This window comes from Petromyzon marinus, chromosome 78, assembly GCF_048934315.1.
Source record: "Petromyzon marinus isolate PM22_M1 ecotype Great Lakes invasive population chromosome 78, UKy_Petmar_22M1.pri1.0, whole genome shotgun sequence".
In the NCBI taxonomy this organism is placed as follows: Eukaryota; Metazoa; Chordata; class Hyperoartia; order Petromyzontiformes; family Petromyzontidae; genus Petromyzon; species Petromyzon marinus.
In genome coordinates, this window is record NC_133744.1 from 5306229 (window position 1) to 5333163 (window position 26935).

General features: G+C 50.8%; 1 protein-coding gene across 1 annotated transcript in view; it reads right to left on the reverse strand.

Annotated features, from left to right (window-relative positions):
- Positions 1-18821, reverse strand: part of LOC142907384 (interleukin enhancer-binding factor 2 homolog) — a 60853-nt gene extending 42032 nt beyond the window's left edge. Inside the window, exons 1-7 of the mRNA XM_076056865.1 lie at positions 18785-18821; positions 17014-17118; positions 14021-14098; positions 13419-13521; positions 3890-3955; positions 2429-2545; positions 439-517 (exon numbers count right to left, since the gene is read on the reverse strand). Coding sequence (XP_075912980.1) covers positions 439-517; positions 2429-2545; positions 3890-3955; positions 13419-13521; positions 14021-14092 — 437 coding nt within the window. The 5' untranslated portion in view covers positions 14093-14098; positions 17014-17118; positions 18785-18821. The remainder of the gene's footprint in view (positions 1-438; positions 518-2428; positions 2546-3889; positions 3956-13418; positions 13522-14020; positions 14099-17013; positions 17119-18784) is intronic.
- Positions 18822-26935: the final 8114 nt, after the last annotated feature.

Sequence of the window (26935 nt, forward strand, 5' to 3'; positions counted from 1 at the left end):
TCTGTGTGTGTGTGTCACTGTGTATGTGTCACTGTGTGTGTGTGTCTGTCTGTGTGTGTCTGTGTGTGTCTGTCTGTGTGTGTGTCACTGTGTGTCACTGTGTGTGTGTCTGTGTGTGTGTGTCACTGTGTGTGTCACTGTGTGTGTGTGTCACTGTGTGTGTCACTGTGTGTGTGTGTCACTGTGTGTGTGTGTCACTGTGTGTCACTGTGTGTGTCACTGTGTGTCACTGTGTGTGTGTCTGTGTCACTGTGTGTGTGTCACTGTGTGTGTGTCACTGTGTGTGTGTGTCTGTGTCACTGTGTGTGTCACTGTGTGTATATCTGTGTGTGTGTCACTGTGTGTGTCTGTGTGTGTGTGTGTGTCACTGTGTGTGTCACTGTGTGTGTCACTGTGTGTGTGTCACTGTGTGTGTGTCACTGTGTGTGTGTCACTCACGATGAGTGAGAGGCATTTTCCTCAAACCAGCGAGAGTGTCTGATGGCAGCCAATGCAGCCTGCAGCACCTTGATGTCGACTGCAGACACAGAGACACAGAGAGAGACACAGAGAGAGACACAAAGAGAGACACACACAGAGAGAGAGACAGAGACACAGAGACACAGAGAGAGAGACAGAGACACAGAGAGAGACACAGACACAGAGACACAGAGAGAGAGACAGAGAGACACAGAGAGAGAGACAGAGAGAGAGAGACACAGAGAGAGAGACAGAGACACAGAGACACAGAGAGAGAGACAGAGACACAGAGACAGACACAGACACAGAGACACAGAGAGAGAGACAGAGAGACACAGAGAGAGAGACAGAGAGAGAGAGAGACACAGAGAGAGAGACAGAGACACAGAGAGAGAGACAGAGACACAGAGACAGACACAGAGACACAGAGAGAGAGACAGAGAGACACAGAGAGAGAGACAGAGACACAGAGACACAGAGAGAGAGACAGAGACACAGAGACAGACACAGACACAGAGACACAGAGAGAGAGACAGAGAGACACAGAGAGAGAGACACACAGAGACACAGAGACAGAGAGACAGAGAGACACAGAGAGACAGACACAGAGACACAGAGACAGACACAGAGAGAGAGACAGAGACACAGAGACAGACACACAGAGAGAGACAGAGACACAGAGACACAGAGACAGACACACAGAGAGAGACAGAGACACAGAGACAGAGACACACAGAGACAGACACAGAGACACAGAGACAGAGAGACACAGAGACAGACACAGAGACACACAGAGACAGACACAGAGACACAGAGACAGACACAGAGACACACAGAGACGGACAGAGACAGACACAGAGACACAGAGACAGAGAGACACAGAGACAGAGACACAGAAACAGACACAGAGACACACAGAGACAGACACAGAGACAGAGACACAGAGACACAGAGACAGACACAGAGACACACAGAGACGGACAGAGACAGACACAGAGACAGAGAGACACAGAGACAGAGACAGACACAGAGACACAGAGAGAGACACAAAGAGAGACACACACAGAGAGAGAGACAGAGACACAGAGACACAGAGAGAGAGACAGAGACACAGAGAGAGACACAGACACAGAGACACAGAGAGAGAGACAGAGAGACACAGAGAGAGAGACAGAGAGAGAGAGACACAGAGAGAGAGACAGAGACACAGAGACACAGAGAGAGAGACAGAGACACAGAGACAGACACACAGAGAGAGAGACAGAGAGACACAGAGAGAGAGACAGAGAGAGAGAGAGACACAGAGAGAGAGACAGAGACACAGAGACACAGAGAGAGAGACAGAGACACAGAGACAGACACAGACACAGAGACACAGAGAGAGAGACAGAGAGACACAGAGAGAGAGACAGAGAGAGAGAGACACAGAGAGAGAGACAGAGACACAGAGAGAGAGACAGAGACACAGAGACAGACACAGAGACACAGAGAGAGAGACAGAGAGACACAGAGAGAGAGACACACAGAGACACAGAGACAGAGACACAGAGAGACAGAGAGACACAGAGAGACAGACACAGAGACACAGAGACACAGAGACAGACACAGAGAGAGAGACAGAGACACAGAGACAGACACACAGAGAGAGACAGAGACACAGAGACACAGAGACAGACACACAGAGAGAGACAGAGACACAGAGACAGAGAGACACAGAGACAGAGACAGACACAGAGACACAGAGAGAGACACAGAGAGAGACACAGAGACACACAGAGTGGGTGAGCGTGTGGGTGAGTGGGTGGGTGAGCGTGTGGGTGAGTGGGTGGGTGAGTGGGTGGGTGGGTGAGTGGGTGAGTGAGTGGGTGAGTGAGTGGGTGGGTGAGTGGGTGGGTGAGTGAGTGGTTGAGTGAGTGAGTGAGGGTGAGCGTGAGGGTGAGTGAGTGGGTGAGCGTGAGGGTGAGCGTACGGTGGAGGTCCGGGTCCAGCTTGCGAAGGTTTGGGGGCACGGTGGTGACAAGCACCTTGACCTGGGCACTGTCAGAATCCACGTGGAACCCCGTGGGAGTGGTGACCACAGTAAACACTACACACAGTGACACACACAGTGACACACACAGTGACACACACAGTGACACACACACAGTGACACACACACAGTAAACACTACACACAGTGACACACACAGTGACACACACAGTGACACACACAGTGACACACACACAGTGACACACACAGTGACACACACAGTGACACACACAGTGACACACACACAGTGACACACACAGTGACACACACAGTGACACACACAGTGACACACACACAGTGACACACACAGTGACACACACACACAGTGACACACACAGTGACACACACACACAGTGACACACACACAGTCACACACACACAGTGACACACACAGTGACACACACAGTGACACACACAGTGTGACACACACAGTGACACACACACAGTGACACACACACAGTGACACACACAGTGACACACACACAGTGACACACACAGTGACACACACACAGTGACACACACACACAGTGACACACACAGTGACACACACACAGTGACACACACAGTGACACACACAGTGACACACACACAGTGACACACACACAGTGACACACACACAGTGACACACACACAGTGACACACACACAGTGACACACACACAGTGACACACAGTGACACACACACAGTGACACACACAGTGACACACACACAGTGACACACACAGTGACACACACACAGTGACACACACACAGTGACACACACAGTGACACACACACACAGTGACACACACAGTGACACACACACACAGTGACACACACAGTGACACACACACACACAGTGACACACACAGTGACACACACACACACAGTGACACACACAGTGACACACACACAGTGACACACACAATTACACACACACAGTTACACACACCCACAGTTACACACACCCAGTCTCACACACATACACAGTCAGACACCCATACAGTTACACACACAGTTACATACACACAGTGTCACACACAGACACTAGCTAGACTAGTTACTAGCTAGACTAGTTACTAGCTAGACTAGTTACTAGTTAGACTAGTTACTAGTCTAACTAGCTAGACTAGTTACTAGTTTAACTAGCTAGAATAGTAACTAGCTAGACTAGTTTCTAGTCTAACTAGTTACTAGTCTAACTAGCTAGACTAGTGACTAGTTAGACTAGTTACTAGTCTAACTAGTAAGACTAGTAACTAGTAACTAGTTAGACTAGTAACTAGTCTAACTAGTTACTAGTCTAACTAGTTACTAGTCTAACTAGTAACTAGTCTAACTAGCTAGACTAGTTACTAGTCTAACTAGTAACTAGTCTAACTAGTATAACTAGTTAAACTAGTTACTAGTTTGTGATTTTTCACCTTCGTTGCCGTTTTGAGCCTTCAGAGTTTCCAGGATTTTCGAGCCCAGCGCAGAAACGGCCTCCACTAAAAACACAACGCAGAGCCACACAAACAACAACAAGATTACTACTGCAATCACCACACACACACAACAACAACATCAAGATTACTACCACCATCAACACACACACACAAACAACAACATCAACAACAACAAGATTACTACTGCAATCACCACACACAAACAACATCAACAAGATTACTACCACCATCAACACACACACACAAACAACAACATCAACAACAACAAGATTACTACTGCAATCACCACACACACACAACATCAACATCATCACTACCACCATCACCATCATCACTACCACCATCACCACACACACAACAACAACATCAAGATTACTACCACCATCACCACACACACAACATCACTACCACCATCAACAACATCACTACCACCATCACCACACACACATCATCAACAAGATTACTACCACCATCACCACACACACACATCATCAACAACATCACTACTATCATCACCGCACACACAACATCAACAACATCAACAAGATTACTACTGCAATCACCACACACACACAACATCACTACCACCATCAACAACATCACTACCACCATCACCACACAAACATCATCAACAAGATTACTACTATCATCACCACACACAACATCACTACTACCATCACCACACACACATCATCATCAACAACATTACTACCACCAACACACACACAACATCACTACCACCATCACCACACACACAACATCATCAACATCATCACTACCACCATCACCACACACACACACATCATCAACAACATCACTACTGCAATCACCACACACACACAACATCAACAACATCACTACCACCATCACCACACACACAACATCACTACCACCATCAACAACATCACTACCACCATCACCACACACACATCATCAACAACAACATCACTACTACCATCACCACACACACAACATCACTACCACCATCACCACACACACAACAACATCAACAACATCACTACTACCATCACCACACACACAACATCAACAACATCACTACCACCATCACCACACACACATCAACAACATCACTACCACCATCACCACACACACAACATCAACAACATCACTACTACCATCACCACACACACAACATCAACAACATCACTACTACCATCACCACACAACAACATCATCAACAACATCACTACTACCATCACCACACACACAACATCATCAACAACATCACTACTACCATCACCACACACAAAACATCATCAACATCATCACTACCACCATCACCACACACACAACATCATCAACAACATCACTACCACCATCACCACACACACAACATCATCAACAACATCACTACTACCATCACCACACACACATCATCAACAACATCACTACCACCATCACCACACACACATCATCAACATCATCACTACCACCATCACCACACACACAACATCATCAACAACATCACTACTACCATCACCACACACATCATCATCAACAACATCACTACTGCCATCACCACACACACAACATCACTACCACCATCACCACACACACAACATCAACAACATCACTACCACCATCACCACACACACAACATCATCAACAACATCACTACCACCATCACCACACACACATCAACAACATCACTACCACCATCACCACACACAACATCATCAACAACATCACTACTACCATCACCACACACACAACATCATCAACAACATCACTACTACCATCACCACACACACACATCATCAACATCATCACTACCACCATCACCACACACACATCATCAACAACATCACTACTACCATCACCACGCACATCATCAACAACATTACTACTATCATCACCACACACACATCATCATCACTACCACCATCACCACACACACACAACATCAACAACATCACTACTACCATCACCACACACATCATCAACATCATCACTACCACCATCACCACACACACAACATCAACAACATCACTACCACCATCACCACACACACAACATCAACAACATCACTACCACCATCACCACACACATCATCAACAACAACATCACTACTACCATCACCACACACACAAACATCAACAACATCACTACCACCATCACCACACACACAACATCAACATCATCACTACCACCATCACCACACACACAACATCATCAACAACATCACTACTACCATCACCACACACAACATCAACATCATCACTACCACCATCACCACACACACATCATCAACAACATCACTACTACCATCACCACACAACATCATCAACAACATTACTACTATCATCACCACACACAACATTATCAACATTATCAACAACATCACCACCACACACACACAACATCATCAACATCATCACTACTACCATCACCACACACACATCATCAAGATCACTACCACCATCACCACACAAACATCATCAACAACATCACTACCACCATCACCCCACACACAACATCATCAACAACATCACTACCACCATCACCACACACACAACATCATCAACATCATCACTACTACCATCACCACACACACAACATCATCAACATCACTACTATCATCACCACACACACATCATCAACATCATCACTACTATCATCACCACACACACAACAACAACATCACTACTACCACCATCACCACACACACATCATCATCACTACCACCATCACCACACACACATCGTGGGTGATGGTGATGGTAGTGATGGTGGTGGTGGTAGTGATGGTGGTAGTGATGGTGGTGTTGGTGGTGATGGTGGTGGTGGTAGTGGTGATGATGGTGGTGATGGTGGTGGTGATGGTGGTGGTGGTGATGGTGGTGATGGTGGTGTTGGTGGTGATGATGGTAGTGGTGATGGTGGTGGTGATGGTGATGATGGTGGTGGTGGTGGTGGTGATGGTGGTGATGGTGGTGGTGGTGATGATGGTGGTGATGGTGGTGATGGTGGTGGTGATGGTGGTGATGGTGGTGATGGTGGTGGTGATGGTGGTGGTGGTGATGGTAGTGATAGTGATGGTGGTAGTGATGGTGATGGTAGTGGTGGTAGTGTTGTTGTTGATGTTGTTGTGACTCACGTGTAGGTAGGATCTTGAGGATGACCACTACGTCTACCTGGTGATAGTGATGGTGGTAGTGATGGTAGTGATGGTGGTAGTGATGGTGGTAGTGATGTTAGTGATGGTGGTAGTGATGGTGGTAGTGATGGTGATAGTGATGGTGATAGTGATGGTGGTAGTGATGGTGATAGTGATGGTGGTAGTGATGTTAGTGATGGTGATAGTGATGGTGATAGTGATGGTAGTGATGGTGGTAGTGATGGTGATAGTGATGGTGATAGTGATGGTAGTGATGGTGATAGTGATGGTAGTGATGGTGGTAGTGATGGTAGTGGTAGTGATGTTGATAGTGATGGTAGTGATGGTAGTGATGGTGGTAGTGATGGTAGTGATGGTGATAGTGATGGTAGTGATGGTAGTGATGGTGATAGTGATGGTAGTGATGGTAGTGTTATTGTTGTTGATGATGTTGATGTTGTTGATGATGTTGATGACTCACGTGTAGGTAGGATCTTGAAGATGACCACTACGTATACCTGGTGGTAGTGATGGTGGTAGTGATGGTGGTAGTGATGGTGGTAGTGATGGTGGTAGTGATGGTGGTGATGGTAGTGTTGGTAGTGATGGTGGTAGTGATGGTGGTAGTGATGGTGGTGATGGTGATAGTGATGGTGGTAGTGATGGTGGTAGTGATGGTGGTAGTGATGGTAGTGATGGTGATAGTGATGGTGGTAGTGATGGTGGTAGTGATGGTGGTAGTGATGGTGGTAGTGATGGTGGTAGTGATGGTACTGATGGTGGTAGTGATGGTAGTGATGGTGGTAGTGATGGTAGTGATGGTGGTAGTGATAGTGGTGGTAGTGATGGTGGTAGTGATGGTGGTAGTGATGGTAGTGATGGTGGTAGTGATGGTAGTGATGGTGGTAGTGATGGTAGTGATGGTGGTAGTGATGGTGGTAGTGATGGTAGTGGTAGTGATGGTGGTAGTGATGGTGGTAGTGATGGTGGTAGTGATGGTAGTGGTAGTGATGGTGGTAGTGATGGTGGTAGTGATGGTGGTGGTAGTGATGGTAGTGGTAGTGATGTTGATGTTGATGATGTTGACTCACGTGTAGGTAGGATCTTGAGGATGACCACTACGTCTTCCTGGTGATAGTGATGGTAGTGATGGTGGTAGTGATGGTGGTGATGGTGATAGTGATGGTGGTAGTGATGGTAGTGATGTTGATGTTGTTGATGTTGATGTTGTTGTGACTCACGTGTAGGTAGGATCTTGAGGATGACCACTACGTCTAGCTGGTGATAGTGATGGTGGTGGTAGTGATGGTGGTAGTGATGGTGATAGTGATGGTAGTGATGATAGTGATGGTGGTGATGGTGGTAGTGATGGTGATGTTGTTGATGATGTTGATGATGTTGACTCACGTGTAGGTAGGATCTTGAGGATGACCACTACGTCTAGCTGGTGGTAGTGATGGTAGTGATGATGTGAGTGTGATGGTGGTGATGGTAGTGATGGTGGTAGTGGTAGTAGTGATAGTGATGATGATGTTGTTGTTGATGATGTTGACTCACGTGTAGGTAGGATCTTGAGGATGACCACTACGTTTACCTGGTGATAGTGATGGTAGTGATGGTGGTAGTGATGGTGGTAGTGATGGTAGTGGTGATGGTGGTAGTGATGGTAGTGTTGGTAGTGATGGTGGTAGTGATGGTAGTGATGGTGGTAGTGATGGTGGTAGTGATGGTAGTGTTGGTAGTGATGGTGGTAGTGATGGTGATAGTGATGGTAGTGGTGATGGTGGTAGTGATGGTAGTGTTGGTAGTGATGGTGGTAGTGATGGTGGTAGTGATGATGTTGTTGTTGATGATGTTGATGATGTTGACTCACGTGTAGGTAGGATCTTGAGGATGACCACTACGTATACCTGGTGGTAGTGGTAGTGGTGGTAGTGATGGTGGTAGTGATGGTGGTAGTGATGGTGATGATGATGTTGATGATGTTGACTCACGTGTAGGTAGGATCTTGAGGATGACCACTACGTCTAGCTGGTGGTAGTGATGGTGGTAGTGATGGTGATAGTGATGGTAGTGATGATAGTGATGGTGGTGATGGTGGTAGTGATGGTGATGTTGTTGATGTTGATGATGTTGACTCACGTGTAGGTAGGATCTTGAGGATGACCACTACGTTTACCTGGTGATAGTGATGGTGTTGGTAGTGATGGTAGTGATGGTGGTAGTGATGGTGGTAGTGATGGTGATGATGATGTTGATGATGTTGACTCACGTGTAGGTAGGATCTTGAGGATGACCACTACGTCTAGCTGGTGATAGTGATGGTGGTGGTAGTGATGGTAGTGATGGTAGTGATGTTGTTGATGTTGATGATGTTGACTCACGTGTAGGTAGGATCTTGAGGATGACCACTACGTCTTCCTGGTGGTAGTGATGGTGGTAGTGATGGAGGTAGTGATGGTGGTGGTGATGGTGGTGGTAGTGATGGTGGTAGTGATGGTGGTGGTAGTGATGGTAGTAGTGATGGTGGTAGTGATGGTAGTGGTAGTGATGGTAGTGATGGTGGTGGTAGTGATGGTGGTAGTGATGATGGTAGTGATAGTGTTGTTGATGTTGATGTTGTTGATGTTGTTGTGACTCACGTGTAGGTAGGATCTTGAGGATGACCACTACGTCTATCTGGTGGTAGTGATGGTGGTGATGATAGTGCTGGTGGTAGTGTTGGTAGTGATGGTGGTAGTGATGGTGGTAGTGATGGTGGTAGTGATGGTGGTAGTGATGGTGATGTTGATGTTGATGATGTTGACTCACGTGTAGGTAGGATCTTGAGGATGACCACTACGTCTACCTGGTGGTAGTGATGGTGGTAGTGATGGTGATAGTGATGGTAGTGATGATAGTGATGGTGGTGATGGTGGTAGTGATGGTGATGTTGTTGATGTTGATGTTGATGATGTTGACTCACGTGTAGGTAGGATCTTGAGGATGACCACTACGTCTTCCTGGTGGTAGTGATGGTGGTAGTGATGGTGGTAGTGATGGTGGTAGTGATGGTGGTAGTGATGGTGGTGATGGTAGTGTTGGTAGTGATGGTGGTAGTGATGGTGGTAGTGATGGTGGTGATGGTGATAGTGATGGTGGTAGTGATGGTGGTAGTGATGGTGGTAGTGATGGTAGTGATGGTGATAGTGATGGTGGTAGTGATGGTGGTAGTGATGGTGGTAGTGATGGTGGTAGTGATGGTGGTAGTGATGGTACTGATGGTGGTAGTGATGGTAGTGATGGTGGTAGTGATGGTAGTGATGGTGGTAGTGATAGTGGTGGTAGTGATGGTGGTAGTGATGGTGGTAGTGATGGTGGTAGTGATGGTAGTGATGGTGGTAGTGATGGTAGTGATGGTGGTAGTGATGGTAGTGATGGTGGTAGTGATGGTGGTAGTGATGGTAGTGGTAGTGATGGTGGTAGTGATGGTGGTAGTGATGGTGGTGATGGTGATAGTGATGGTGGTAGTGATGGTGGTAGTGATGGTGGTAGTGATGGTAGTGATGGTGATAGTGATGGTGGTAGTGATGGTGGTAGTGATGGTGGTAGTGATGGTGGTAGTGATGGTGGTAGTGATGGTACTGATGGTGGTAGTGATGGTAGTGATGGTGGTAGTGATGGTAGTGATGGTGGTAGTGATAGTGGTGGTAGTGATGGTGGTAGTGATGGTGGTAGTGATGGTGGTAGTGATGGTAGTGATGGTGGTAGTGATGGTAGTGATGGTGGTAGTGATGGTAGTGATGGTGGTAGTGATGGTGGTAGTGATGGTAGTGGTAGTGATGGTGGTAGTGATGGTGGTAGTGATGGTGGTAGTGATGGTGGTAGTGATGGTGGTAGTGATGGTGGTGGTAGTGATGGTAGTGGTAGTGATGTTGATGTTGATGATGTTGACTCACGTGTAGGTAGGATCTTGAGGATGACCACTACGTCTTCCTGGTGATAGTGATGGTAGTGATGGTGGTAGTGATGGTGGTGATGGTGATAGTGATGGTGGTAGTGATGGTAGTGATGTTGATGTTGTTGATGTTGATGTTGTTGTGACTCACGTGTAGGTAGGATCTTGAGGATGACCACTACGTCTAGCTGGTGATAGTGATGGTGGTGGTAGTGATGGTGGTAGTGATGGTGATAGTGATGGTAGTGATGATAGTGATGGTGGTGATGGTGGTAGTGATGGTGATGTTGTTGATGATGTTGATGATGTTGACTCACGTGTAGGTAGGATCTTGAGGATGACCACTACGTCTAGCTGGTGGTAGTGATGGTAGTGATGATGTGAGTGTGATGGTGGTGATGGTAGTGATGGTGGTAGTGGTAGTAGTGATAGTGATGATGATGTTGTTGTTGATGATGTTGACTCACGTGTAGGTAGGATCTTGAGGATGACCACTACGTTTACCTGGTGATAGTGATGGTAGTGATGGTGGTAGTGATGGTGGTAGTGATGGTAGTGGTGATGGTGGTAGTGATGGTAGTGTTGGTAGTGATGGTGGTAGTGATGGTAGTGATGGTGGTAGTGATGGTGGTAGTGATGGTAGTGTTGGTAGTGATGGTGGTAGTGATGGTGATAGTGATGGTAGTGGTGATGGTGGTAGTGATGGTAGTGTTGGTAGTGATGGTGGTAGTGATGATGTTGTTGTTGATGATGTTGATGATGTTGACTCACGTGTAGGTAGGATCTTGAGGATGACCACTACGTATACCTGGTGGTAGTGGTAGTAGTGATGGTGGTAGTGATGGTGGTAGTGATGGTGATGATGATGTTGATGATGTTGACTCACGTGCAGGTAGGATCTTGAGGATGACCACTACGTCTAGCTGGTGGTAGTGATGGTGGTAGTGATGGTGATAGTGATGGTAGTGATGATAGTGATGGTGGTGATGGTGGTAGTGATGGTGATGTTGTTGATGTTGATGATGTTGACTCACGTGTAGGTAGGATCTTGAGGATGACCACTACGTTTACCTGGTGATAGTGATGGTGTTGGTAGTGATGGTAGTGATGGTGGTAGTGATGGTGGTAGTGATGGTGATGATGATGTTGATGATGTTGACTCACGTGTAGGTAGGATCTTGAGGATGACCACTACGTCTAGCTGGTGATAGTGATTGTGGTGGTAGTGATGGTAGTGATGGTAGTGATGTTGTTGATGTTGATGATGTTGACTCACGTGTAGGTAGGATCTTGAGGATGACCACTACGTCTTCCTGGTGGTAGTGATGGTGGTAGTGATGGAGGTAGTGATGGTGGTGGTGATGGTGGTGGTAGTGATGGTGGTAGTGATGGTGGTGGTAGTGATGGTAGTAGTGATGGTGGTAGTGATGGTAGTGGTAGTGATGGTAGTGATGGTGGTGGTAGTGATGGTGGTAGTGATGATGGTAGTGATAGTGTTGTTGATGTTGATGTTGTTGATGTTGTTGTGACTCACGTGTAGGTAGGATCTTGAGGATGACCACTACGTCTATCTGGTGGTAGTGATGGTGGTGATGATAGTGATGGTGGTAGTGTTGGTAGTGATGGTGGTAGTGATGGTGGTAGTGATGGTGGTAGTGATGGTGGTAGTGATGGTGATGTTGATGTTGATGATGTTGACTCACGTGTAGGTAGGATCTTGAGGATGACCACTACGTCTACCTGGTGGTAGTGATGGTGGTAGTGATGGTGATAGTGATGGTAGTGATGATAGTGATGGTGGTGATGGTGGTAGTGATGGTGATGTTGTTGATGTTGATGTTGATGATGTTGACTCACGTGTAGGTAGGATCTTGAGGATGACCACTACGTCTTCCTGGTGGTAGTGATGGTGGTAGTGATGGTGGTGGTAGTGATGGTGGTGGTAGTGATGGTGGTAGTGATGGTAGTGGTAGTGTTGTTGATGATGTTGATGTTGTTGACTCACGTGTAGGTAGGATCTTGAGGATGACCACTACGTCTTCCTGGTGGTAGTGATGGTAGTGATGATGTGAGTGTGATGGTGGTGATGGTAGTGATGTTAGTGATGTTGCTGATGATGATGTTGATGATGTTGACTCACGTGTAGGTAGGATCTTGAGGATGACCACTACGTCTACCTGGTGATAGTGATGGTGGTGGTAGTGATGGTGGTAGTGATGGTGGTAGTGATGGTGGTAGTAGTGATGGTGGTAGTGATGGTAGTAGTGATGGTAGTGGTAGTGATGTTGATGTTGTTGATGTTGACTCACGTGTAGGTAGGATCTTGAGGATGACCACTACGTCTAGCTGGTGGTAGTGATGGTGGTGATGGTGGTAGTGATGGTGGTAGTGATGGTGGTAGTGATGGTGATGTTGTTGATGTTGTTGATGATGTTGATGATGTTGACTCACGTGTAGGTAGGATCTTGAGGATGACCACTACGTCTGCGACGTTTCTGCCGGCCATCATCGTCCCCTTCTTGTAGGATCCCACCTGACGCACCTCGTCAATTTGCTGACGCGTGGAAACGTGATCGCAATCACCGTGGTTACAATCGTGATTACAATCATCGTGGTTACAATCATCGTGATTACAATCGTCGTGGTCACAATCGTCGTGATTACAATCATCGCGATTGTAATCGCCGTGTCTCTCTCTCCCCGTGTCTCTCTCCCCCAGTGTCTCTCTCCCCCAGTGTCTCTCCCCCAGTGTCTCTCTCTCTCCCCGTGTCTCTCTCTCTCCCCGTGTCTCTCTCTCCCCGTGTCTCTCTCTCCCCGTGTCTCTCTCTCCCCGTGTCTCTCTCTCCCCGTGTCTCTCTCTCCGTGTCTCTCTCTCCCCGTGTCTCTCTCCCCGTGTCTCTCTCTCCCCGTGTCTCTCTCCCCGTGTCTCTCTCTCTCTCCCCGTGTCTCTCTCTCTCTCCCCGCGTCTCTCTCCCCGTGTCTGTCCCCGTGTCTCTCTCTCTCTCTCCCCGTGTCTCTCTCCCCGTGTCTCTCTCTCTCCCCGTGTCTCTCACCACTTCAAATGTGCCAGGAGCCACAATGAGGTTCTCGATGACGCCGCTGATCTTGGTGACGAGTGCCAACATGGCCGCCTGCATTGAGGCACAGCGGAGACATCAACCAGCGGTGATGGTGATGGTGGTGGTGATGGTGGTGGTGATGGTGGTGGAGGTGGTGATGGTGGTGGTGATGGTGGTGGTGATGGTGGTGATGGTGGTGGTGGTGATGGTGGTGGTGATGATGGTGGTGGTGATGGTAGTGGTGGTGGTGATGGTGGTGGTGGTGGTGGTGATGGTAGTGGTGGTGGTGGTGGTGATGGTGGTGGTGGTGGTGATGGTGGTGGTGGTGATGGTGGTGGTGGTGATGGTGGTGGTGATGGTGGTGGTGGTGATGGTGGTGGTGATGGTGGTGGTGATGGTGGTGATGGTGGTGGTGATGGTGGTAGTGATGGTGGTGGTGATGGTGATGGTGGTGATGGTGGTGGTGGTGGTGATGGTGGTGGTGGTGATGGTGGTGATGGTGGTGGTGGTGGTGGTGGTGATGGTGGTGGTGGTGATGGTGGTGGTGATGGTGATGGTGGTGGTGGTGATGGTGATGGTGGTGGTGATGGTGATGGTGGTGGTGATGGTGGTGGTGATGGTGGTGGTGATGGTGGTGGTGGTGATGGTGGTGGTGGTGATGGTGGTGGTGGTGGTGGTGATGGTGGTGGTGGTGATGGTGGTGATGGTGGTGATGGTGGTGGTGATGGTGGTGGTGATGATGGTGGTGGTGATGGTAGTGGTGGTGGTGGTGATGGTGGTGGTGGTGGTGATGGTGGTGGTGGTGGTGGTGGTGATGGTGGTGGTGATGGTGGTGGTGGTGATGGTGGTGGTGATGGTGGTGGTGGTGGTGATGGTGGTGGTGATGGTGATGGTGGTGGTGATGGTGGTGGTGATGGTGATGGTGGTGATGGTGGTGGTGATGGTAGTGGTGATGGTGGTGGTGATGGTGGTGGTGGTGATGGTGATGGTGGTGGTGATGGTGGTGGTGGTGATGGTGGTGGTGGTGATGGTGGTGGTGGTGGTGATGGTGGTGATGGTGGTGATGGTGGTGGTGGTGATGGTGGTGATGATGGTGGTGGTGATGGTGGTGGTGATGGTGGTGGTGGTGGTGATGATGGTGGTGGTGATGGTGGTGGTGGTGGTGATGGTGGTGATGGTGGTGATGGTGGTGGTGATGGTGGTGGTGATGATGGTGGTGGTGATGGTAGTGGTGGTGATGGTGGTGGTGGTGATGGTGGTGGTGGTGGTGGTGATGGTGGTGGTGGTGATGGTGGTGATGGTGGTGGTGGTGGTGATGGTGGTGGTGATGGTGGTGGTGATGGTGATGGTGGTGGTGATGGTGATGGTGGTGGTGATGGTGGTGGTGATGGTGATGGTGGTGATGGTGATGGTGGTGGTGATGGTGGTGGTGATGGTGGTGGTGATGGTGATGGTGGTGGTGGTGATGGTGGTGGTGGTGATGGTGGTGGTGGTGATGGTGGTGATGGTGGTGGTGGTGGTGATGGTGGTGGTGGTGATGGTAGTGATGGTGATGGTGGTGATGGTGGTGGTGGTGATGGTGGTGATGATGGTGGTGGTGATGGTGGTGGTGATGGTGGTGGTGGTGGTGATGGTGGTGGTGGTGATGGTGGTGGTGGTGGTGATGGTGGTGGTGGTGATGGTGGTGGTGATGGTGGTGGTGGTGGTGATGGTGGTGGTGATGGTGGTGGTGGTGATGGTGGTGATGGTGATGGTGGTGGTGATGGTGGTGGTGATGGTGGTGGTGATGGTGGTGGTGGTGGTGATGGTGGTGGTGGTGATGGTGGTGATGGTGGTGGTGGTGGTGGTGATGGTGGTGATGGTGATGGTGGTGATGGTGGTGGTGATGGTGGTGGTGATGGTGGTGGTGGTGGTGGTGGTGGTGATGGTGGTGGTGGTGGTGATGGTGGTGATGGTGGTGGTGGTGATGGTGGTGATGGTGGTGGTGATGATGGTGGTGGTGGTGATGGTGGTGATGGTGGTGGTGATGGTGGTGGTGGTGATGGTGGTGATGGTGATGGTGGTGATGGTGGTGGTGGTGATGGTAGTGATGGTGATGGTGGTGATGGTGGTGGTGATGGTGGTGGTGGTGATGGTGGTGGTGGTGGTGATGGTGATGGTGGTGGTGGTGGTGATGGTGGTGGTGGTGGTGATGGTGGTGATGGTGGTGGTGATGGTGGTGGTGGTGGTGGTGGTGATGATGGTGGTGATGGTGGTGGTGGTGATGGTGGTGATGGTGGTGATGGTGGTGATGGTGATGGTGGTGATGGTGGTGGTGGTGGTGTTGGTGATGGTGGTGGTAGTGGTGGTGATGATGGTGGTGATGATGGTGGTAGTGTTGCTAGTGGTAGTAGTGATGATGGTGTTAGTGACGATGGTGGACCTGCTCGCTAGCGGAAGGGGTGAGCTCCTGGTTGCGCTTGACCAGCGCCTGGTGGTGATGGTGGTGATGATGGTGGTGGTAGTGGTGGTGGTGGTGATGGTGGTGGTAGTAGTGGTGGTGGTGGTGGAGGTGATGATAGTAGTGGTGGTGATGGTGGTGGTGATGGTGGTGGTGATGGTGATGGTGATGCTAGTGGTGGTGGTGATGGTGGTGGAGGTGATGATAGTCGTGGTGATGGTGGTGATGGTGGTGATGATGGTGGTGTTGCTGGACCTGCTCGCTAGAGGAAGGGGTGAGCTCCTGGTTGCGCTTGGTGGTGATGGTGGTGATGGTGATGCTAGTGATGGTGGTGATGGTGGTGGAGGTGATGATAGTAGTGGTGATGGTGGTGATGATGGTGTTAGTGATGATGGTGGACCTGCTCGCTAGCGGACGGCGTCAGCTCCTGGTTGCGCTTGACCAGCGCCTGGTGGTGATGGTGGTGATGATGATGATAGTAGTGGTGATGGTGGTGATGATGGTAGTGGCGGTGATGGTGATGGTAGTGATGATGGTGTTGCTGGACCTGCTCGCTAGCGGACGGCGTCAGCTCCTGGTTGCGCTTGACCAGCGCCTCGCTGAAGGCATTGTCGTCCGGAGCCGGCTTGACACGCGGGAACGCAACCTCGCACTGTACCACAACAACAACAACCACACTGTACCACAACAACCACACTGTACCACAACAACAACCACACTGTACCACAACAACCACACCGTACCACACTGTACCACAACAACAACCACACTGTACCACACTGTACCACAACAACCACACTGTACCACACTGTACCACAACAACCACACCGTACCACACTGTACCACAACAACCACCACACTGCACCACACTGTACCACAACAACAACCACACCGTACCACACTGTACCACAACAACCACACTGTACCACACTGTACCACAACAACAACCACACCGTACCACACTGTACCACAACAACAACCACACTGTACCACAACAACAACCACCACACCGTACAACACTGTACCACCACCACACTGTACCACAACAACCACACCGTACCACACTGTACCACAACAACAACCACACTGTACCACTGCCACACTGTACCACCACCACACTGTACCACCACCACACTGTACCACCACCACCACACTGTACCACTACCACCTCCACACTGTACCACTACCACCTCCAACTAACACCACAACAACCACACTGTACCACCACCACACTGTACCACAACAACTACACTGTACCACCACCACACTGTACCGCAACAACCACACTGTACCACTACCACACTGAGTCTCTACAACACCCTGAGTCTCTACTAGACCCTGAGTCTCTACTACACCCTGAGTCTCTACTACACCCTGAGTCTCTACTACACCCTGAGTCTCTACTACACCCTGAGTCTCTACTACACCCTGAGTCTCTACTACACCCTGAGTCTCTACTACACCCTGAGTTTCTACTACACCCTGAGTCTCTACTACACCCTGAGTCTCTACTACACCCCGAGTCTCTACTACACCCTGAGTCTCTACTACACCATGAGTCTCCACTACACCCTGAGTCTCTACTACACCCTGAGTCTCTACTACACCCTGAGTCTCTACTACACCCTGAGTCTCTACTACACCCCGAGTCTCTACTACACCCTGAGTCTCTACTACCCCCTGAGTCTCTACTACACCCTGAGTCTCTGCTGCACCCTGAGTCTCTACTACACCCTGAGTCACCCCGAGTCTCTACTACACCCCGAGTCTCTAGACCCTGAGTCTCTACTACACCCCGAGTCTCTACTAGACCCTGAGTCTCTACTAGACCCTGAGTCTCTGCTACACCCTGAGTCTCTACTACACCCTGAGTCTCTACTACACCCTGAGTCTCTACTACACCCTGAGTCTCTACTACACCCTGAGTTTCTACTACACCCTGAGTCTCTACTACACCCTGAGTCTCTGCTACACCCTGAGTCTCTACTACACCCTGAGTCTCTGCTACACCCTGAGTCTCTACTACATCCTGAGTCTCTACTACACCCTGAGTCTCTACTACACCCTGAGTCTCTACTAGACCCTGAGTCTCTACTACAGCCTGAGTCTCTGCTACACCCTGAGTCTCTACTACACCCTGAGTCTCTACTAGACCCTGAGTCTCTACTACACCCTGAGTCTCTGCTACACCCTGAGTCTCTACTACACCCTGAGTCTCTACTACACCCTGAGTCTCTACTACACCCTGAGTCTCTACTACACCCTGAGTCTCTACTATACCCTGAGTCTCTACTAGATATTGAGACCCGGTCACTCACCAAGTGATAGTCGAATGGTATATGAGGAACAAACGGTCTGAATCTGTGAAAACAATCAGCAGCATCGTCACCATCAGCATCATCAGCAGCAGCTTTATCATCATCAGAATCATCATCATCATTTGCACCACTATCAACTCAAATTGATAATCACAATCAACGCAGGCATCAGTAACAGCATCGTCAGCATCATCATCAGAATCATCATAATCGTCACCATCATCATCAGCATCATCATCATCAGCATCATCAGCATCACGGCCATCGTGAACCTCACTGACAAGACCATCGTGTGATATTAATGAGTGAGATTGATGAGCCATATTAATGAGTGATGGATGGGTGAATGATGGGTGAGTGGGTGATGGGTGAGTGATGGGTGAATGATGGGTGAGTGGGTGATGGGTGAGTGATGGGTGAGTGATGGGTGAGTGATGGGTGAGTGATGGGTGAGTGATGGGTGAGTGAGTGATGGGTGAGTGATGGGTGAGTGATGGGTGAGTGAGTGATGGGTGAGTGAGTGATGGGTGAGTGGGTGAGTGAGTGATGGGTGAGTGATGGGTGAGTGATGGGTGAGTGAGTGGGTGAGTGAGTGATGGGTGGGTGAGTGGTGAGCGAGTGGTGAGTGAGTGGTGAGCGAGTGGTGAGCGAGTGAGTGGTGAGCGAGTGGTGAGTGAGTGGTGAGCAAGTGAGTGGTGAGCGAGTGGTGAGCGGGTGGTGAGCGAGTGAGTGGTGAGTGAGTGGATGGGTGGGTGAGTGGGTGAGTGAGTGGTGAGCGAGTGGTGAGTGAGTGAGTGGGTGAGTGAGTGGGTGAGTGAGTGGGTGAGCGAGTGGTGAGCGAGTGGGTGAGTAGAGTGAGTGGGTGAGTGGTGAGTAAGTGGTTGGGTGAGTTGGTGAGCGAGTGGTGAGTGAGCGAGTGGTGAGTGAGTGGTGAGTGGGTGGGTGGGTGAGTGGGTGAGTGAGTGGGTGGTGAGTGAGGGGTGAGTGAGTGAGTGGGTGAGTGAGTGGTGAGTGAGTGGGTGAGTGAGTGGGTGAGTGAGCGAGTGAGTGGGTGAGTGAGTGGTGAGTGAGTGAGTGGTGAGTGAGTGGGTGAGTGAGTGAGTGGTGAGTGAGTGGGTGAGTGAGTGGTGAGTGAGTGGTGAGTGAGTGGTGAGTGGTGAGTGAGTGGGTGAGTGAGCGAGTGAGTGGTGAGTGAGTGAGTGAGTGGGTGAGTGAGTGGGTGAGTGAGTGAGTGAGTGGTGAGTGAGTGGTGAGTGAGTGAGTGGTGAGTGAGTGGTGAGTGAGTGGTGAGTGAGTGAGTGGGTGAGTGAGTGGTGAGTGAGTGGTGGGTGAGTGAGTGAGTGAGTGGTGAGTAAGTGAGTGGTGAGTGAGTGGGTGAGTGAGTGAGTGGTGAGTGAGTGGTGAGTGAGTGTGTGAGCGAGTGGGTGAGTGAGTGGTGAGTGAGTGGTGAGTGAGTGGTGAGTGAGTGAGTGGGTGAGTGAGTGGGTGAGTGAGTGAGTGGTGAGTGAGTGGGAGAGTGAGTGAGTGGTGAGTGGTGAGTGAGTGGTGAGTGGGTGGTGAGTGGTGAGTGAGTGGTGAGTGAGTGGTGAGTGAGTGAGTGGTGAGTGAGTGAGTGGTGAGTGAGTGGTGAGTGAGTGGTGAGTGAGTGAGTGGTGAGTGAGTGGTGAGTGAGTGGTGAGTGGGTGAGTGAGTGGTGAGTGAGTGTTGAGTGAGTGAGTGGTGAGTGAGTGGTGAGTGAGTGAGTGAGTGGTGAGTGAGTGAGTGGTGGGTGAGGAGTGAGTGAGTGGTGGGTGAGTGGTGAGTGAGTGAGTGAGTGGTGAGTGAGTGAGTGAGTGGTGAGTGAGTGAGTGGTGAGTGAGTGGTGAGTGAGTGAGTGAGTGGTGAGTGAGTGGTGAGTGAGTGGTGAGTGGGTGAGTGAGTGAGTGGTGAGTGAGTGAGTGAGTGGTGAGTGAGTGAGTGGTGAGTGAGTGAGTGAGTGGTGAGTGGTGTGTGAGTGAGTGGTGAGTGAGTGGTGAGTGAGTGGTGAGTGAGTGAGTGGTGAGTGAGGGAGTGAGTGGTGAGTGAGTGGTGAGTGAGTGGTGAGTGAGTGAGTGGTGAGTGAGTGGGTGAGTGAGTGAGTGGTGAGTGAGTGGTGAGTGAGTGAGTGGTGAGTGAGTGAGTGGTGAGTGAGTGGTGAGTGAGTGGTGAGTGGTGAGTGAGTGAGTGAGTGGTGAGTGAGTGAGTGGTGAGTGAGTGAGTGGTGAGTGAGTGGTGAGTGAGTGGTGAGTGAGTGGTGAGTGAGTGAGTGGTGAGGAGTGAGTGGTGAGTGAGTGAGTGGTGAGTGAGTGAGTGGTGAGTGAGTGAGTGGTGAGTGAGTGGTGAGTGAGTGGTGAGTGAGTGGTGAGTGAGTGAGTGGTGAGTGAGTGAGTGGTGAGTGGTGAGTGAGTGAGTGTGAGTGAGTGGTGAGTGAGTGAGTGAGTGGTGAGTGAGTGAGTGGTGAGTGAGTGGTGAGTGAGTGGTGAGTGAGTGGTGAGTGAGTGAGTGGTGAGTGAGTGGTGAGTGAGTGGTGAGTGAGTGGTGAGTGAGTGAGTGGTGAGGAGTGAGTGGTGAGTGAGTGAGTGAGTGGTGAGTGAGTGAGTGGTGAGTGAGTGAGTGAGTGGTGAGTGAGTGAGTGGTGAGTGAGTGAGTGGTGAGTGAGTGAGTGGTGAGTGGTGAGTGAGTGAGTGGTGAGTGAGTGGTGAGTGAGTGAGTGGTGAGTGAGTGAGTGGTGAGTGGTGAGTGAGTGAGTGGTGAGTGAGTGGTGAGTGGTGAGTGAGTGAGTGAGTGGTGAGTGAGTGGTGAGTGAGTGAGTGGTGAGTGAGTGAGTGGTGAGTGAGTGGTGAGTGAGTGGTGAGTGGTGAGGAGTGAGTGGTGAGTGAGTGAGTGGTGAGCGAGTGGTGAGTGAGCGAGTGGTGAGTGAGTGGTGAGTGGGTGGGTGGGTGAGTGGGTGAGTGAGTGGGTGGTGAGTGAGGGGTGAGTGAGTGAGTGGGTGAGTGAGTGGTGAGTGAGTGGGTGAGTGAGTGGGTGAGTGAGCGAGTGAGTGGGTGAGTGAGTGGTGAGTGAGTGAGTGGTGAGTGAGTGGGTGAGTGAGTGAGTGGTGAGTGAGTGGGTGAGTGAGTGGTGAGTGAGTGGTGAGTGAGTGGTGAGTGGTGAGTGAGTGGGTGAGTGAGCGAGTGAGTGGTGAGTGAGTGAGTGAGTGGGTGAGTGAGTGGGTGAGGTGAGTGAGTGAGTGGTGAGTGAGTGGTGAGTGAGTGAGTGGTGAGTGAGTGGTGAGTGAGTGGTGAGTGAGTGAGTGGGTGAGTGAGTGGTGAGTGAGTGGTGGGTGAGTGAGTGAGTGAGTGGTGAGTAAGTGAGTGGTGAGTGAGTGGGTGAGTGAGTGAGTGGTGAGTGAGTGGTGAGTGAGTGTGTGAGCGAGTGGGTGAGTGAGTGGTGAGTGAGTGGTGAGTGAGTGAGTGGGTGAGTGAGTGGGTGAGTGAGTGAGTGGTGAGTGAGTGGGAGAGTGAGTGAGTGGTGAGTGGTGAGTGAGTGGTGAGTGGGTGGTGAGTGAGTGGTGAGTGAGTGGTGAGTGAGTGAGTGGTGAGTGAGTGAGTGGTGAGTGAGTGGTGAGTGAGTGGTGAGTGAGTGAGTGGTGAGTGAGTGGTGAGTGAGTGGTGAGTGGGTGAGTGAGTGGTGAGTGAGTGTTGAGTGAGTGAGTGGTGAGTGAGTGGTGAGTGAGTGAGTGAGTGGTGAGTGAGTGAGTGGTGGGTGAGGAGTGAGTGAGTGGTGGGTGAGTGGTGAGTGAGTGAGTGAGTGGTGAGTGAGTGAGTGAGTGGTGAGTGAGTGAGTGGTGAGTGAGTGAGTGGTGAGTGAGTGAGTGAGTGGTGAGTGAGTGGTGAGTGAGTGGTGAGTGGGTGAGTGAGTGAGTGGTGAGTGAGTGAGTGAGTGGTGAGTGAGTGAGTGGTGAGTGAGTGAGTGAGTGGTGAGTGGTGTGTGAGTGAGTGGTGAGTGAGTGGTGAGTGAGTGGTGAGTGAGTGAGTGGTGAGTGAGGGAGTGAGTGGTGAGTGAGTGGTGAGTGAGTGGTGAGTGAGTGAGTGGTGAGTGAGTGGGTGAGTGAGTGAGTGGTGAGTGAGTGGTGAGTGAGTGAGTGGTGAGTGAGTGAGTGGTGAGTGAGTGGTGAGTGAGTGAGTGAGTGAGTGAGTGGTGAGTGAGTGGTGAGTGAGTGAGTGGTGAGTGAGTGGTGAGTGAGTGGTGAGTGAGTGAGTGGTGAGGAGTGAGTGGTGAGTGAGTGAGTGAGTGGTGAGTGAGTGAGTGAGTGGTGAGTGAGTGAGTGGTGAGTGAGTGGTGAGTGAGTGGTGAGTGAGTGGTGAGTGAGTGAGTGGTGAGTGAGTGAGTGGTGAGTGGTGAGTGAGTGAGTGGTGAGTGAGTGGTGAGTGGTGAGTGAGTGAGTGAGTGGTGAGTGAGTGAGTGGTGAGTGAGTGGTGAGTGAGTGGTGAGTGAGTGGTGAGTGAGTGAGTGGTGAGTGAGTGGTGAGTGAGTGGTGAGTGAGTGGTGAGTGAGTGAGTGGTGAGGAGTGAGTGGTGAGTGAGTGAGTGAGTGGTGAGTGAGTGAGTGGTGAGTGAGTGAGTGAGTGGTGAGTGAGTGAGTGGTGAGTGAGTGAGTGGTGAGTGAGTGAGTGGTGAGTGGTGAGTGAGTGAGTGGTGAGTGAGTGGTGAGTGAGTGAGTGGTGAGTGAGTGAGTGGTGAGTGGTGAGTGAGTGAGTGGTGAGTGAGTGGTGAGTGGTGAGTGAGTGAGTGAGTGGTGAGTGAGTGGTGAGTGGTGAGTGAGTGGGTGAGTGAGCGGTGAGTGGTGAGTGAGTGAGTGAGTGGGTGAGTGAGTGGGTGAGTGAGTGAGTGAGTGGTGAGTGAGTGGTGAGTGAGTGAGTGGTGAGTGAGTGGTGAGTGAGTGGTGAGTGAGTGAGTGGGTGAGTGAGTGGTGAGTGAGTGGTGGGTGAGTGAGTGAGTGAGTGGTGAGTAAGTGAGTGGTGAGTGAGTGGGTGAGTGAGTGAGTGGTGAGTGAGTGGTGAGTGAGTGTGTGAGCGAGTGGGTGAGTGAGTGGTGAGTGAGTGGTGAGTGAGTGGTGAGTGAGTGAGTGGTGAGTGAGTGGGGTGAGTGAGTGAGTGGTGAGTGGTGGGAGAGTGAGTGAGTGGTGAGTGGTGAGTGAGTGGTGAGTGGGTGGTGAGTGGTGAGTGAGTGGTGAGTGAGTGGTGAGTGAGTGAGTGGTGAGTGAGTGAGTGGTGAGTGAGTGGTGAGTGAGTGGTGAGTGAGTGAGTGGTGAGTGAGTGGTGAGTGAGTGGTGAGTGGGTGAGTGAGTGGTGAGTGAGTGTGAGTGAGTGAGTGGTGAGTGAGTGGTGAGTGAGTGAGTGAGTGGTGAGTGAGTGAGTGGTGGGTGAGGAGTGAGTGAGTGGTGGGTGAGTGGTGAGTGAGTGAGTGAGTGGTGAGTGAGTGAGTGAGTGGTGAGTGAGTGAGTGGTGAGTGAGTGAGTGGTGAGTGAGTGAGTGAGTGGTGAGTGAGTGGTGAGTGAGTGGTGAGTGGGTGAGTGAGTGAGTGGTGAGTGAGTGAGTGAGTGGTGAGTGAGTGAGTGGTGAGTGAGTGAGTGAGTGGTGAGTGGTGTGTGAGTGAGTGGTGAGTGAGTGGTGAGTGAGTGAGTGGTGAGTGAGGGAGTGAGTGGTGAGTGAGTGGTGAGTGAGTGGTGAGTGAGTGAGTGGTGAGTGAGTGGGTGAGTGAGTGAGTGGTGAGTGAGTGGTGAGTGAGTGAGTGGTGAGTGAGTGAGTGGTGAGTGAGTGGTGAGTGAGTGGTGAGTGGTGAGTGGTGAGTGAGTGGTGAGTGAGTGAGTGGTGAGTGAGTGAGTGGTGAGTGAGTGGTGAGTGAGTGGAGTGAGTGAGTGAGTGGTGAGTGAGTGAGTGGTGAGTGAGTGAGTGAGTGGTGAGTGAGTGAGTGGTGAGTGAGTGAGTGGTGAGTGAGTGGTGAGTGAGTGGTGAGTGAGTGGTGAGTGAGTGAGTGGTGAGTGAGTGAGTGGTGAGTGGGTGAGTGAGTGAGTGGTGAGTGAGGGTGAGTGAGTGGTGAGTGAGTGAGTGAGTGGTGAGTGAGTGGTGAGTGAGTGTGAGTGAGTGAGTGGTGAGTGAGTGGTGAGTGAGTGGTGAGTGAGTGGTGAGTGAGTGAGTGGTGAGGAGTGAGTGGTGAGTTGAGTGAGTGGTGAGTGAGTGAGTGGTGAGTGAGTGAGTGAGTGGTGAGTGAGTGAGTGGTGAGTGAGTGAGTGGGTGAGTGAGTGAGTGGTGAGTGGTGAGTGAGTGAGTGGTGAGTGAGTGGTGAGTGAGTGAGTGGTGAGTGAGTGAGTGGTGAGTGGTGAGTGAGTGAGTGGTGAGTGAGTGGTGAGTGAGTGAGTGAGTGGTGAGTGAGTGGTGAGTGAGTGAGTGGTGAGTGAGTGAGTGGTGAGTGAGTGGTGAGTGAGTGGTGAGTGAGTGAGTGGTGAGGAGTGAGTGGGTGAGTGAATGAGTGGTGAGCGAGTGGTGAGTGAGCGAGTGGTGAGTGAGTGGTGAGTGGGTGGGTGGGTGAGTGGTGATGAGTGAGTGGTGAGTGAGGGGTGAGTGAGTGAGTGGGTGAGTGAGTGGTGAGTGAGTGAGTGAGTGAGTGGGTGAGTGAGCGAGTGAGTGAGTGAGTGAGTGGTGAGTGAGTGAGTGGTGAGTGAGTGGGTGAGTGAGTGAGTGGTGAGTGAGTGGGTGAGTGAGTGGTGAGTGAGTGGTGAGTGAGTGGTTGAGTGGTGAGTGAGTGGGTGAGTGAGCGATGGTGAAGTGAGTGAGTGGGTGAGTGAGTGGGTGAGTGAGTGAGTGAGTGGTGAGTGAGTGGGTGAGTGAGTGAGTGGTGAGTGAGTGGTGAGTGAGTGGTGAGTAGTGAGTGGGTGAGTGAGTGGTGAGTGAGTGGTGGGTGAGTGAGTGAGTGAGTGGTGAGTAAGTGAGTGGTGAGTGAGTGGTGAGTGAGTGAGTGGTGAGTGAGTGGTGAGTGAGTGTGTGAGCGAGTGGGTGAGTGAGTGGTGAGTGAGTGGTGAGTGAGTGAGTGGTGAGTGAGTGGGTGAGTGAGTGAGTGAGTGGTGAGTGAGTGGGTGAGTGAGTGAGTGGTGAGTGGTGAGTGAGTGGTGAGTGGGTGAGTGAGTGGTGAGTGAGTGAGTGAGTGGTGAGTGAGTGAGTGGTGAGTGAGTGAGTGGTGAGTGAGTGGTGAGTGGTGAGTGAGTGAGTGGTGAGTGAGTGGTGAGTGAGTGAGTGAGTGAGTGAGTGGTGAGTGAGTTGAGTGAGTGAGTGGTGAGTGAGTGGTGAGTGAGTGAGTGGTGAGTGTGAGTGGTGGGAGTGAGTGGTGAGTGAGTGGTGAGTGAGTGAGTGGTGAGTGAGTGAGTGAGTGTGGAGTGGTGAGTGAGTGAGTGGTGAGTGAGTGGTGAGTGAGTGAGTGGTGAGTGAGTGGTGAGGGTGAGTGAGTGAGTGGTGAGTGAGTGAGTGTGAGTGAGTGAGTGGTGAGTGAGTGAGTGAGTGGTGAGTGAGTGAGTGAGTGAGTGAGTGAGTGGTGAGTGAGTGGTGAGTGAGTGAGTGGTGAGTGAGTGAGTGGTGAGTGAGTGGTGAGTGAGTGGTGAGTGAGTGAGTGGGTGATGGTGAGTGAGTGGAGTGAGTGGTGAGTGAGTGAGTGGTGAGTGAGTGAGTGGTGAGTGAGTGGTGAGTGAGTGAGGTGAGTGAGTGGAGTGAGTGAGTGGTGAGTGTGAGGAGTGGTGGAGTGGAGTGGTGAGTGAGTGGTGAGTGGGTGGTGGTGAGGGGTGAGTGAGTGGGAGTGAGTGAGTGGGTGGTGAGTGAGGAGTGGTGAGTGAGTGGTGGTGAGTGGTGAGTGAGTGGTGAGTGAGTGGTGAGTGAGTGAGTGGTGAGTGAGTGAGGTGAGTGATGGTGAGTGAGTGAGTGGTGAGGGTGGTGTGAGTGAGTGAGTGGTGTGATTGAGTGGTAGTGGTGGTGAGTGGGGGTGAGGAGTGGTGAGTGAGTGAGGAGTGGTGAGTGAGTGAGGGGTGGGGTGTGAGTGAGTGGTGTGTGAGTGGTGGGGGGTGAGTGAGTGGGTGGTGAGTGAGTGAGTTGTGAGTGAGTGGTGAGTG